Source organism: Kluyveromyces marxianus, chromosome 7 (genome assembly GCF_001417885.1).
Source record: "Kluyveromyces marxianus DMKU3-1042 DNA, complete genome, chromosome 7".
Taxonomy (NCBI): Eukaryota; Fungi; Ascomycota; class Saccharomycetes; order Saccharomycetales; family Saccharomycetaceae; genus Kluyveromyces; species Kluyveromyces marxianus.
In genome coordinates this window covers 100365-114650 of record NC_036031.1, presented here as the reverse complement: position 1 = coordinate 114650, position 14286 = coordinate 100365, and the positions used below count along the sequence as shown (strand labels likewise).

General features: G+C 37.4%; 7 protein-coding genes and 1 non-coding gene across 8 annotated transcripts; 5 read left to right on the top strand and 3 right to left on the bottom strand.

Moving 5' to 3' along the window:
* Positions 1-474: 474 nt before the first annotated feature.
* On the top strand, positions 475-584 carry KLMA_R701. The gene is made up of 2 exons: positions 475-509; positions 546-584. It is a non-coding gene; the product is annotated as a tRNA-Gly (tRNA).
* Positions 585-793: 209 nt separating this feature from the next.
* BMT6 (25S rRNA (uracil2843-N3)-methyltransferase) lies at positions 794-1831 on the top strand (the record flags this gene model as incomplete). The annotated part of the gene is made up of 1 exon (XM_022821302.1): positions 794-1831. The coding sequence occupies one exon, from the start codon at positions 794-796 to the stop codon at positions 1829-1831; it is 1038 nt and encodes a 345-aa protein (XP_022677677.1).
* A 315-nt stretch (positions 1832-2146) lies between these two features.
* On the top strand, positions 2147-3068 carry MOB2 (Mob2p; the record flags this gene model as incomplete). Its single annotated transcript, XM_022821301.1, has 2 exons — positions 2147-2169; positions 2276-3068. 2 exons carry the CDS (start codon positions 2147-2149, stop codon positions 3066-3068), a joined length of 816 nt encoding a protein of 271 aa, XP_022677676.1.
* A 305-nt stretch (positions 3069-3373) lies between these two features.
* On the bottom strand, positions 3374-7162 carry RPO41 (DNA-directed RNA polymerase; the record flags this gene model as incomplete). The annotated part of the gene is made up of 1 exon (XM_022821300.1): positions 3374-7162. One exon carries the CDS (start codon positions 7160-7162, stop codon positions 3374-3376), a length of 3789 nt encoding a protein of 1262 aa, XP_022677675.1.
* A 562-nt stretch (positions 7163-7724) lies between these two features.
* On the bottom strand, positions 7725-9074 carry TUB2 (beta-tubulin; the record flags this gene model as incomplete). The annotated part of the gene is made up of 1 exon (XM_022821299.1): positions 7725-9074. One exon carries the CDS (start codon positions 9072-9074, stop codon positions 7725-7727), a length of 1350 nt encoding a protein of 449 aa, XP_022677674.1.
* Positions 9075-10270: 1196 nt separating this feature from the next.
* Positions 10271-11113, top strand: PER33 (Per33p; the record flags this gene model as incomplete). The annotated part of the gene is made up of 1 exon (XM_022821298.1): positions 10271-11113. The coding sequence occupies one exon, from the start codon at positions 10271-10273 to the stop codon at positions 11111-11113; it is 843 nt and encodes a 280-aa protein (XP_022677673.1).
* A 646-nt stretch (positions 11114-11759) lies between these two features.
* On the top strand, positions 11760-12374 carry YPT1 (Rab family GTPase YPT1; the record flags this gene model as incomplete). Its single annotated transcript, XM_022821297.1, has 1 exon — positions 11760-12374. One exon carries the CDS (start codon positions 11760-11762, stop codon positions 12372-12374), a length of 615 nt encoding a protein of 204 aa, XP_022677672.1.
* A 159-nt stretch (positions 12375-12533) lies between these two features.
* SND2 (Snd2p) lies at positions 12534-13076 on the bottom strand (the record flags this gene model as incomplete). The annotated part of the gene is made up of 1 exon (XM_022821295.1): positions 12534-13076. The coding sequence occupies one exon, from the start codon at positions 13074-13076 to the stop codon at positions 12534-12536; it is 543 nt and encodes a 180-aa protein (XP_022677671.1).
* Positions 13077-14286: the final 1210 nt, after the last annotated feature.

Below are 14286 nucleotides of genomic sequence, written 5' to 3'. Positions count from 1 at the left end.
GAATCTTATGAATCTTCAGATTAAAAGTTGATACTTCAATGCATACCTCTTCTTGGCTTTGTTTCCAGGACTGTCTAAATGAGGTCTTGATGCAGAGCTGGATAGGCTGCATACCCAGACATACTATGCGAGGAAGTAATAAGACTAGTTGTGATCAACATTCTTTTGCAATTTAGTAGCATACTATCAACTCGTTGTAAATAAATACAGCGTACACCCGTATATATATATATATATAGCCTAAATTGCCTTTAAAACAAGCACCAAAGCCTCAAGTGCTATAAGAACCCTGGACATGAGTGTCTTAGCATAAAATGCTATAAATGGTTTAAAAATTAGTATATGGGGCGTATAATGAAGTAATGTATAAGTAAATCGACGGAAAGATTCTTCCCTTCTGACAGCTGAATGCCTATGCCTAAAGTAATGAACGCTCCCCATTTAGCTACCTGATTATTCTGTTATCTTCAAGAATGAAGCGGTGGCTCAATGGTAGAGCTTTCGACTCCAGTTAAATCCTGGAAATTTCTAAGGAAACAAAATTGCAATCGAAGGGTTGCAGGTTCAATTCCTGTCCGTTTCATTTTTTATTTTTTTGAGAATCCTTTAATCCAATTTCTTTTTATTTTTTTGAAAAATCTCGTAGTATGGTTAGCAGCGAGAGTTCTGCCATTCATTCCCATAAAGCTTAGCAAGATAGCTAGATGAGATATATGAACAGAATACCTGTGTTCAGAAACCAATTCAGATATATATGCTAATACATACATTGTAATATCCAACACCAGTAAAAATGGCAAAACGAGGAGAGAAGGGTCCTAGAACATTACCGGTATCTCATGAAGATATAGTCCCACCTCAAGACATATTGGACCTCTTCAAGGTTTCTTTTTCGGATGAGTTGTACGGCGATGAGCTGAACTTGCATTCACAGATACAGTCCGTAAAGGCTGATTTGTACGAAAGAAAATATGTCGAAGCATTTAATTCTGATGAGAAAAGGGTTGCTTATTGCTGTCGGTGGTCTCCTTCAAGGGCAATTGCATATACTTCGTTGTTTGCTCAGCTAAATGAGGTAAAGCGGATAATCGAATGTAAAAGGTCAGAAGAAAATGTTGATGAAGACGATGATGAAGAAGATTCCCTAGAAAAAAGTGTTTCAAAGCTAAATATTGAAACGAACTCCACAAATGTTTTGTGTATAGGAGGCGGCGCAGGAGGAGAACTTGTGGCTATTGCCTCTATTTTTGCACCTTCAAGAGATTATAACTCAAAGTTTGCCAGTTCCCAAAGTAAATCCAAAACCATAAAGGCAGAGCTAAACCTACAATTAGTTGATATTTCAGACTGGAGTAATATTGTTGAAAGATTGGAAAGTAGTATTAAGTCGAAATGGCTCCGGTCCGAGGCTGACTGTCTTAACGTTACATTTAAAAAAGCTGACATCTTATCGTTATCACCAAAAGAGTTGAACTTGAAAAACCTGGATCTAATTACGTTACTATTTACCACCAATGAATTGTTCATGGAAAATAAATCACAAAGTATTCGGTTTTTACAGAGCCTTAATGCTCATTGTACTTCTAATACATATCTATTGATTGTGGAAAGTGCAGGATCGTTTTCTCACATCGAAGTTGGATCCAAGAAATTCCCAATACAGTTTTTGATAGATACTATACTCCAGGGTAAAAGGGGCGAAGAAAGTCGAGGAAGTTGGGAAGTCGTATCTATGGAAGACTCTATCTGGTATCGTTGCGCTGAAACTTTTGATTACAAACTTAAGCTAGAAAATATGAGATTCTTCTACCGTCTATATAGAAAGAAATAACTTCAAAAATTTTCTTTAGGAAATAGATTATATAAATTCAAGATAAACATTAGGGGCCATTTGCCTTTCATGGTTAATATTGTTGGTACCCATAATTGTCACTTACTAGGTTCAATTGTCATCTTTAATCACGTGATTGTTTTCTTTATCAACTATTACCCGGTTAGATATCGCCGTCTTGTTTTCATTCGTATCAGAATCACTTCAAACATGATTTAACTCACAGCTAGAACAAAGCTTCAAAGAGCCATCAAAGTGTTGTTTGCTGGGAGAAGGAAACTTCAGCTTGGAAGTATATGCTAAAAGACCGCAAGGATGTCGTTTTTGAACTCTTTAAAGTATGTTTAAGCCTCTATTGAGATTTTTACGTTGTATATATCCTCAGAACATAATGAGAATATTTTTTTACTAACAATGTGGTATTCCATTTACTATTACTATTAGAGGATTTGGTAGAAGCAGCAAAAAGAACAAGGCACTAAATAGCCAACAAGGACCGCCAACAACTAATGGATTCTATGCTAGCTCACAGCATTCGTCTTCGAAGGCGTCACTGAGACGGACTCAGTCACCCTCCAGACTATCGATGCTTTCTTCGAGTCATCAGCCTTCTCAACAATCAACTAACAGCGTTGGAAATTCCGATTCACAAGAAGTAATGTTTCTAAGCGAACCCTTTGTAAGGACGGCATTAGTCAAAGGGTCTTACAAAACGATTGTACAGCTTCCAAAATACGTCGATCTTGGCGAATGGATTGCCCTTAACGTTTTCGAGTTTTATACGAACTTGAATCAGTTTTATGGTGTAATTGCAGAATATGTCACTGCAGATGCATATCCCACCATGAATGCAGGACCGCGAACCGACTATTTGTGGCTTGATGCCAATAATCGTCAAATATCACTTCCAGCAGGACAATATATCGATCTTGCATTAACGTGGATTAATAATAAAGTAAACGATCAACAACTTTTCCCAACAAAATCAGGGCTTCCATTTCCTCCAAACTTTTTACGAGATATTCAGAGGATCATGATACAAATGTTTAGAATATTTGCACATATTTACCATCATCACTTTGATAAAATCATTCATCTGTCTCTAGAGGCTCATTGGAACTCATTTTTTGCTCATTTCATTAGTTTCGCAAAGGAGTTTAATCTGATTGACAGAAGAGAGATGGCTCCTTTAGAGCCGTTAATCGTGAGTTTTGAGCAGCAAGGAAAGATTATATAAAATTAGCCGTATATATATAAAATGACAACATAATAAGAATGATCGGCACTATAAAAAACAAGAATCAACTAGTACGTAGGCACAAACCTAGAAAATAAGAGAAATTTAGTGGCTTTCATTGGTAAAATAGTTAAATATAAAAGTTTATATACATGATTCTGTTAGTCTATTGTTCAATATTTACAAAAATAACAATAATATCCTTAAACGAAGTGAATTTAAAAAGAAAGTATCATCATAACAATGATGTACTACCGAAAATAAAGTTGCTTGCACCTTTACGTTAAAAAAACAGAACACGAACCCTAAGAGAAGAAGTATTTACTGTTCATCAACTCTTCAACATCAAAGTTACCCTTTGGAGGGATTTCAGGGAGTCTTAAAGGTGTAAGTATAGTGATTTGTGAAACCTTATTTTTAGTTTTGTTTTCTTCCTCCTTTATATCGTAATCAAGAGTACATGACACTGAAGTCACCATTTCCCTACCCTTCCTCTGCTCTTCAGGATCTTCAGATCTCAACAGATCCACTCTCATCTTTTCCATCTTAATTTCATCTGCAATAGTCATGTTTCTTCCCTCCTTTTTCGCAAATTCAGAACGTATTTCTAATATCTTTTTACCGAGATCAGAATCCCTACGGATTTTTACGATTTCTAAATAGTCTCTGTATCTTTCGTCAAATTCATTCTTTAATCTTTCAATTAAATCTATTTTATGCAAATTGATGAACTCTTGTCTCAATAGGAAGTTCATATCATCAACGTCGCAGGCATGAGTCCAGTAAGAGTCGTGAACTGCGGCAAAGTCTAAACCAGCCTTACCACATTGGATAGCAGAAAGAAGCATATGAGATGCATCTAAAGAATGAATGAAGTTAGGAGGAAGACCTGCCTGTTGTCTTCTTGGGTTTATAGGATTTATAGCAAAAGGATCTGTGATGAAAACCGTTTGCAAATTGGTTTGAACTTGTTTTTTCTTTAGATCTCTGTATGGTTGAACAACTGGTAAGCCCAATGGCGAAGTCCATATAACAGATGTCATCAGATCAGTGCTATTAATCGTTTTAGAGTCGCTTTGGTTGAAGTCCAACCTTATAGACTTGGAAATCTTCTTAGCACATTCCCCTAGCCAATCTTGAATTAAATGAGCAGCATGGAATAGTTCACGGATAGAAGCAAAAACGTGTTTTGCCAAATACCTAGATAATTCGTTACTTTCTTCTGGATTATCAAAATAACCATCCAATTCCTTCATGATCTGATCTGCAGCACCAACGAAAGTAACACCGTACACATTGGTCATGACAGTTCTTTTAACAACCTTTCTTGAAACCAAATCCTTTAGTTTCAATGCGCTTTCATCCCCGGCTTCTGCTGCCTTCCTTAATCTTTCACTAACCAGTTTGGCGACAAATGCATACACGTCTTGAGGACGATCACTTGGAACTAGGTTGACCTGTCTTGCACCTTCAATATCACCACCAAGGGCAGCATAGTGCTGTAATCCGTTACAAGTACCATCCTGGTGAACTGGTTGGTGAGAGATGAAGTCTTCAGGATTGTCGAGCTTCATCGCTTCATTCAATTCAATACATGTGGCTAATAATTGCCATGGCTTATCAGCCTTCGTCCACCAACGTTTCCCTCCAAGTGGGTTTTCTGCTGAATCTTTGATATCATCGAAATGAGCATTAGCGAATGCTACTCTTTCCTCAAAAGAAGATTTATCCATACCGTATAAATTGGCTAGATGAATCTTTAGCCACTTCAAGCCATTTTCCCCTAGCCTCTTACCATTCCAGAATATTAGAAGGGATCTTGTCATATCATTACCTAAATGATTGAAATGAGGGGCCAAGGGGTAGGCACGTCCTCTGAAATCCATGTTATGAGGGAAGTAGAACTTTTCACCCAAAAATGCTCTTGCGATTTCTAGTTTGTAATTTGAGTCACAGCGATAAGACTTGAAACCTTTAAATTCATTAGTCAGCTGCCTACATTTATTTCTCCATTCTTTTAAAACTAACGGATCTGCTGATCTGGGAGGTTGAGCTGGAAGCTCGAGTTTGTCTTGCAAAGGAGGAATATCTAAGAATTCTTCTCCTGTGTTCCATACTTCTGAAATGACATTGAAAAGTTTTTCATTGATTGTCCAAGCTGTATTTCCTAAAACATTGAGGCCTTCATATACGTTTTGAATAGATCCTTGCTCAGAAACAGCCTTGATGTAAGCTATTTGTTCTGGAGAGTCACGAGATCTGATCAATACACTTTGCGAATAGTTATAACCACCAGAATTCCAATTAGTCCAAGGTCTTGGTCTCACTAACATTGGTAAATGTTGAGGTTGCACATTTGTTGTCATTCTTTCAGCACTTAGTTGATTGACCAAACTTCTGTGTATCTTAAGAATACCAATCTTCGTACCAGATCTGTATTGGAAAGTGTGACAAAACGCTGGTGCATCACCAATGACTTTCTCTTTAGTGATTGGGTCAATACCCTCAACAGTAACTCTTGCCACATGAATTAACATTGAAACTAGAATAGAACCTATTTTGGCTTTCACATCCGAAGGCCATTGAATCATGTTTTCATCCACATGCATATTTCTTAATGCAGTTTTTGCATTCTGCACGAACATTTTGAATTCATGTGACCTTTTATTAACCTCTTTGAACATTTTGTTCTCACTTCTCAACAACTTTTCAGATCTAAATTCCATTTCAATAGATCTTCCTACAGATAGAACAGCTCTTGCTGTTCTCATACCTTCAGTAACACCTCCACTGGACTGCAACTTTAGCAACTCTAGAATGGTAATAACACACATCTTTTCTGCAGGGACTAGTAGCAAGTATGGACCATATTTTGCTCTATCAACGTTCTGTTTGTTCGAACCCAGTTGTTGCTTTTCAAGAATTTCTTGACACAATGCTATCTCTTGTTTTACAACTGGCAACATTTGTTGATACCATTCCCATAGTCTCACATTCATGTTCTTCTTTAATTTAAGACCACCTTGTGAAGCTGCTTGGTCAAACTCATACTTCCAGCGCTCCTTTGACGCATCAAATGATCGGTTTTCTAATTCACGTTGTCTTTCGATATTAATCATGTCTAAGAATTCATTAAACGCCTCTTTGTCTTCTTTGGTTTTCAAGTTCTTGAAAATCTCAAAGAAGTTGATGCCCTTCTGTGAACTGTTTGAAACTATTGGGTTCAATTTGGGATCGCTTAAATATTCATCGATTCTTTCTCTTTGCTCTGGTGATAATGATAAACCTTGTAGAGAAATTCTGACAGTCTTCATACCAAATGTGTCAACGGACTTTAGCTCCACGGCGTTCTTTTTTAAGGTTTCAATACCCTTTTCTCCGGAATTTGTTAGCGAGTTCAAATCATCCGTTGAATTTTCGATTATTGATCTCACTGACTCTGGGACTTCTGATACGTCAACCATTTTCATCTCATTGCATAGAGCAGAGTAATCCGCTACTGTTAGGACATCCATATTTTTTAGAACGGAACGATGGCCATTGATATTCATGGACAAAAATTTCTTGCAATTCAAGTACATGTTCTTATCCATGGAATTCAATGATTTATGCAACAAAATAGATAGAGTTCTGTCATCATATGAAACGTCCTTGAATACCTTGTTTAAATCATTGAAAAGCTTTTCCTGTAAAGCGTCAATATTATCAACTTGAGAACTGTACTTCAAGAAATACTCGTTATAATCCCTAATAAAGAACTTCCCATTCATTCTATTTTCATATAATGACTGTAAAATTGAAAATGCACGGTCCATGTACCCAGAATTTAAACATGCTTCAAGTAGAGACCATAGGTTGAAATATGTAGTTCTAGCTTGTGCCTCAACTCCGGCAGTACTTGCATCAAATGGTGTGAATGTTGGTTGGATAGATGCCTTGCTTGATTTTGCAAAACCGAGATCAGCAGATTCGGTTTCCGCAGTACTTGAAATCATCCGACATGAAATTAACTGCGTCACAGGTTGTTGAAGAGTCCTTGCTTGGATTCGAGATGCCATACGGCATCCAACTCTGGTCCTGGAAATCCTTAGCATGATATTACCTATATCACAAGTGATTCCACGCCTAATATACGAACCGAAACGTCCAAAACTGCTGTATTTCTGGTCTGAAAGTGTGTACTAACCAGTAGCTTGTATATTATGAACGAGATGACCTATTCTTCTCTAGAAGAGTGCTCGTTCCTTTCTAGTTGAAATTTTCTTGCCGGTAGTTTGAAATTAATTTCTTTTTTTTTGACTTTTTCTGGAGTCGAGCAATCTCCGCCAAAAAGCAGATATGGTGCATACATTAGAGTTGGCGAGCGACAATACTTCGGATACTATACTTACTGTGTTGGATAAGCTATGTATGACAAAAGGAAAAGTATAAAATAAAAGATGGTGCGTTTGGATGGGGGGTTTATAATTAGATTAAGAGGACAAAGAATAGACTAATTGAGTTAAAATGGTATCGTATGTTAGTTTAATTGTAGTTTTTTTTATTATTATCCCTGTAGAACAGAATAGAAAGCTTTTACATTCATTAACATTAACACTCTTTGGTCTGAAATTAAGATTAAAGGGATTAAAAAAATCTTTATTATTCTGTTATTATTTATTCGAAGTTTTCAGTCATTGGTTGTTCGTCAACGAATTCCAATTCTTCGTCATCCTCAACGGTAGCTTCTTGGTATTGTTGGTATTCGCTCACCAAGTCGTTCATGTTAGATTCAGCCTCAGAAAATTCGATTTCTTCCATACCTTCATTGGTGTACCAATGCAAAAACGCTCTCTTCTTGAACATGACACTGAATTGGTCCCCTACTCTTCTGAACAACTCTTGGATAGATGTGGAATTACCGATGAAAGTAGCAGACATATCTAGATCCTTTGGTGGTACAGAACAAACAGCTGTTTGAACATTGTTAGGGATCCATTCGACAAAGTATGATGAGTTTCTTGTTTGAACCTTATGCATTTCGTCTTCAACTTCCTTGACACTTACCTTACCACGGAAGAAGGCGGCTACAGTCAAATATCTACCATTTCTTGGGTCAGAAGCTGCCATCATATTTCTAGAGTCAAACATTTGTGTGGTTAATTCCGAAACTGATAGTGATCTGAAGGATTGAGAACCAATAGAAGTCAATGGCGCGTAACCTACCATAAAGAAGTGTAATCTTGGGAATGGAACTAAATTCACAGCCAATTTTCTCAAGTCCGAGTTCAATTGCCCTGGATAACGTAGAGAAGTAGTGACACCTGACATCACACTGGAAACCAAGTGATTTAGGTTAGCATAATCTGGTTGTGGTAGTTTTAGAGTAGTTTGACATATATCGTAAAGCGCTTCGTTGTCGATACAGAAAGTCTCATCAGCATGTTCCACCAACTGGTGAACAGATAGAGTGGCATTGTATGGTTCCACAACAGTGTCGGATGTTTTTGGAGATGGTACGACCGAGAAAGTGGCCATCATTCTGTCAGGGAATTCTTCTCTGATCTTCGATATCAACAAGGTACCCATACCAGAACCAGTACCACCACCAAGAGAGTGTGCAATTTGGAAACCTTGTAGAGAATCACATCCTTCGGCTTCACGTCTCACAACATCCATCACAGAGTCAACCAACTCTGCACCCTCTGTATAGTGACCTTTTGCCCAAACATTACCTGCGGAAGATTGACCAAAAATGTAATTGTCTGGTCTAAATAAAGTTCCAATTTTAGAGTTACGCACAGTATCAATGGTACCTGGTTCCAAATCAATGTTAACAGATCTTGGAACCCATTTACCGGAGGAAGCTTCGTTAAAGTACACGTTTAATCTAGCCTTTTGAATATCATCTGAACCGTGGTAGTTACCATCGAAATCCAAACCGTGTTCACCACAAATGGTTTCCCAGAAGGCAGCACCAATTTGGTTACCACATTGTCCTGTGGATAAATGAATAATTTCTCTCATTGTTAAAGGTGGCCAATTCCAGTGCTAATTAGATTCTAATTGAAGAAAGATGGTAAAAATAATCAATCAAGCTGTACTTATTATCCTCCTTAGTGCACTTCCTTTCACAATATCCTATCCAAAGATGAGATCGAAAAGAGAATACTTTGATTCTGAATAGTAGCTTGAATGGTACTCGCTGGTTGTTCTGAAACATCAAAATCAATTAATACACTTTAATTATTATGTTTGTTTACTATTTATTTTTTTGTTGTTTTCTCTTTTGTTGTTTATTTTTGTTTACCGCTTTGGTGATCCAACTAATTTCCCTTTGTGGGAATATGCTTGATTTTGATGTGAGGGTAAGATTGTTTCAGGCATTGCTCTATAAACGTCGTTAAAGACAGATAAAAAAAAAATTGTCACGTGACATGAACCATTGAGCGGTGGTAAGAGTTGATGGTTTCCATTGATGCTAGAGTTAGCTTTACAAGGCGGCTTTTCTGGGCGTGTGGCTATAATGGGTTTTAATCTACCGAAGCAATATTTGAGGATATCTAACAATATACATAACTATTCAATCGTTGTTTGGCTGTTGGCTGTCCTTCTAAGTTTGAAGAATATTTCGGAAAATTCAGGCAAAACAAGAAAACAAGAGAAGTGTATACTTGAGTAAAAAGAAGAATAAGCAGCAGTCTTTGTATTTCTAAGTAAATTAGTGAGTTCCGTTAGACTAACGTAGTAATTTCTTCAACTTTGCGTTCAACTTTGCGTTCAACTTTTCATAGGGAAAGTGTGAAGTCTGATAATTTAGCAAGTCCTTCTTTTCATTTTCAAGGGCCGTTTCAAAGTCAAAATAGCTAGAGTTTCTCACTGCTTCTACACTGCACTCTTTTTTTTTTTTTTTTTTTTTGTTTTCCTGCTGCACATATTATTATATCATAATATAATAATCTTTTGATCTAGCGATTTACGTAGGCAGTCCCAAACTGAAATCTTTCAAACTAAGAATCAGAAAAGGAGTGCTTGGAAGGATCAAAGTCCAGTTGATCTTTTGACCAAAAACCTTAGCGGTCTCTGCTCTACTGTTTTACTCCCTGCATTTCGTTTCTGATTAGCGAAATATATCAATTTCAAGCAGAAGTCTGTGCGTTATTAGGTGGTAATATACGTAATTCAGAACCGTTTTTCCATTCGAAGGATAGAAATACATCAACATGGTTGACAGAAGGGCTAATAGCGGAACTTCTGGCGGAAATCGAAGATCTGCAGCACGGCCTACTTCCTCTTTTGGTAGTGTGCTTCGTGCAAAGTCAAAGCAACCTCAGTTCTATTGGTTTTTAGCCAATGCATTCTGCCTATACTACTATGTTCAATACATGCTTTCATTCCGTGAACATAGTATAAAGACTAATCACCGAAAGATCTTAATATGCATGGTTATCAGTTATGGTATTGTCCTCCATCAATATGTAAAATCAAAACAACTCACCTTTCAATGGGCTAACTTAAAACAGCAAATCAGGCAGTTGGATAACCTTCAATATTTTACCTTATCGGTGGTGCTTTTAACATGCTCACTGGGTGGTGGTAAAACTTTATCAGGAACTGAATCGTCAATGGCTATCTACTCTTTATTCCATGCATTGAACTACTTCAAAGAGAATGTTTTGCCTTTTATTCCAATCAACCCGATGCTAAAAGGCTCATTGTCAAATAAAATTACAAGCTTTATCACAACATACAACGCTGCATTTTTCCAGGTAGCTGTATCATTGGAATTAGGAGCAATGTTCAAGTGGTTCCCAACACTTCCTATACGGCTGCTCGTCCTTCTGGTCAGATTCGATGCAAGTAGCTTGTTTACCCTCTTATCCATTTGGACTTATGCTACTTTCTTCAAATTAAGATACAATCAAAGCGAGCAAATGAGAATATTATGCAATGAACGCCAAGTCGCCCTCGAGCAACTTATTGCAACTCGTGTGCCTGCTCTTATGGACAAATATTTGGGCGTTAAACATTTGGCGAAAGTCTTTTTTGATAGAATCCCTGCCTGAATAACAAAAAACCACGTATTCGTACTCTATATATGATTGTATTCGTTTATACATTTGGTTTACCACCTGCCTGATTCATGGGCCAAAACATATTGAGTTGTGCAAACATTCCCTTTTTCTGTTTTATTGACTTTTCTTTGAATACCACTGCTCTTACCAGTAGTAGTCCTATTCAATATGGGAGGCGGGCTCCAATGAGTGGCCATTGGCTTTTTGTATATCACGTGATCATGGTGTTTTGTGGAGTCTCTTTCGCTTGAGGAGATAGCGAATTTTAAAACAAAAAGACAACTTACAACTCCAGCAAGTTATTTAACTTAAGGAATTTTCGGCATGGAAGCGTTAGGTATTCTTTTTTTTCCCTCTTCGACGTTTTTACATATAAACAAAGGCTGCAAGAAGACTTCAGTCATATCAAGATTACTCCGATCGAGTTCACATATACAAAAGTCATTTAGATAACCTTACTAGAACTACCTTAACGAAATCGTTTTGTTTTTTATTTTTACACGTATAAGAGGGGATACGAAAAAAGTGAAAAGATATATAGACGATACTACTGTTCGCTAATAATTTTACGGATAAAGTAACGAGTAGTTTTCAAAAGAGGCCAGGCATACAGTACATTTGATCATTAAAGACTAAGATGAATACTGAATACGACTACTTGTTTAAGCTTTTGTTGATCGGTGATTCCGGTGTTGGTAAATCATGTTTGCTATTAAGATTTGCAGATGATACCTACACTAACGATTACATATCCACCATTGGTGTTGACTTCAAGATCAAGACTGTTGACCTAGAAGGTAAGACTGTAAAGCTACAAATTTGGGACACTGCAGGTCAGGAGAGATTTAGAACTATCACATCTTCTTACTACCGTGGTGCTCATGGTATTATTATCGTGTATGATGTAACAGATCAAGAATCTTTCAACAACGTCAAAACATGGTTACAAGAAATTGATCGTTTCGGTACTGCTGGTGTGTTGAAGTTGTTGGTTGGTAATAAGAATGATTTGACCGATAAAAAGGTCGTTGATACAGAAGTAGCCAAAGAATTTGCTGATTCTATCGGCATTCCATTTATCGAAACCAGTGCCCTAGATTCTTCCAACGTTGAAGAGGCATTTTTGATCATGACCAAGCAAATTAAGGAAAGCGTTGCAAAGCAACAAAAGGATAACGGTAGAACTGAAGAGAAGTCTAACGTTAACCTAAAGGGTCAATCGTTGACCGGCTCTAACAGTAGCTGCTGCTAAAGTGGGAGTGGAAGCGAAAGGGGAAACTCGAGCTGCAACTGAAACTTAAACTGAAACTGAAACTTATACTAAACTAAACTACTCAAATAAATATCAATGTGAATGCGCGTATGTGATATGTGTATAGTAATATATAGGTATTTGTGTGTGTGAATTAATCTATCGGTATTTTACTTGTGCTTTGTCACCACGCTTCTCCTTCTTTTGTTGTCTCTTGGACTTGGAGGGTTCCGAAGCCTGCATTTGCTCCTGATGTGGTCTTTTATTATTCCCTGGGAAGAACTGCTGCTTCAATCCATAAAGTTTATACAAAATGAACGTGGGGCAGATCAATACTAAGAACCACCATTTCATCGTGTTGAAAATAACAGTTCCCAAATTACAGAATAGTGACACGTACACGAAATCAAACATGTACTCAGTCAATCCTCCAGATTCTAAATCCAAACCTTCGCTAACTAGCTTGTATTTACCATGAGTTGCATCACTCACTTCGTACTTAGGTCTCCCCGACTTTTCAAGAATGTAGAAGCACACTAGCATCGGCACATTAAAAATGAGGGGCTTGATACAAGACGACAATCCATTCGTGAAAAGCTTTCTAAGTATGGTAAGTGACAATACAGTAACGACAAGCACGTCCAATTGCTTTAGAATTGCAGCATTCTTGGCAGCGATCTTCTTTGATGATTTTCCAGCCATATCTCTCTCTAATTCAACTTATTTCTGCTATTGAATGAAAAGGCAGGAAATGCGCAGAAAAGAACAGAAGGTTTAGTTTACCGATTATTCCACAGCAGGAGAGTTCAAATCGCGGTACAACGTATTAACTCCTGTTATGTTTATATATATGTGTGTGTGAGCTTCACATCTTTCCGAGCCTATCCTAATTCGTCGTCACAGCGGGAATTCAATTGCCATCTGTATAATACGGTAATAGATGTGAGCTGCACTTTCGTTAACCCAATTCGGGCCGGGTAAATATATATTTCTGTACGCGGACCCACATACACATCTATTCTTCCCTACTAGATGGGGTTTTTTTTTGTTGTTAATGGAGGCTTGTTCCCGCCGCAGCTAAGCGCATTTAGTTTTTCTCGTATGAGCCCCGACTCTAAAAGCCTCTATATCTATAATTGAACAAGCTAGACTATAAGACAATTCCGCTAACGGCGGACTGTAGCATGAATACATACAAGCCTACTTAAAATCGTACTGTACAATGGCTAAAAAACAAAACAAACAACAATGCTCATACATAAAACGTTTCGGCCAAGCCTCACTTAGTATTGCTTAATTGCTGGAACCTATACGCAGTTGTAGAATATTCATTCGTTCGCGTTTTGTAAACTACTACTACTACTACCGAATTCTGATAAAAATAACTAAAAAAGGATTGTCAGTGGCAGCGATGCGAGTTTTTATCATCCACGTTAGCATAGCAAGAAGTCGCTGTTTTTTTTTTAGTTCATAAACTTCAATCTCGGTTGCCTACTCGTATATAACGATGACTTGCCTCCTATTTTCAGTTTTTCAAATTTAAATTTTGTTTTCGGTGGATTAATACAAGAAAATAAGAAACAATATTGATTTGTTTCCTCTCCCTCTTACCAAACCTTTGATTGATCTAACGGATTGTTTCTGCAAAATAGAGTGGGTTCTTACAACAATTGTACAAATCTTCACACACAACAATTAACAACATGGATTCTGGTATGTGTGCTATTTAGAGCGTGTGAAAAGTGTCTTTTTGGTTCAGGTTGGTGGGAAGCTTGAAATAGTTTTGGGTAGGCTACACGTTGAATAGGGAAATATTTTTAGGAAACTTTGCCACTGGGTTTGTTTTTTGGATGGATTGCGTTCTGTAAAGAGGTAATTGGGATTGTGCCAACTGAGGGTCGTCCCAGGCTCC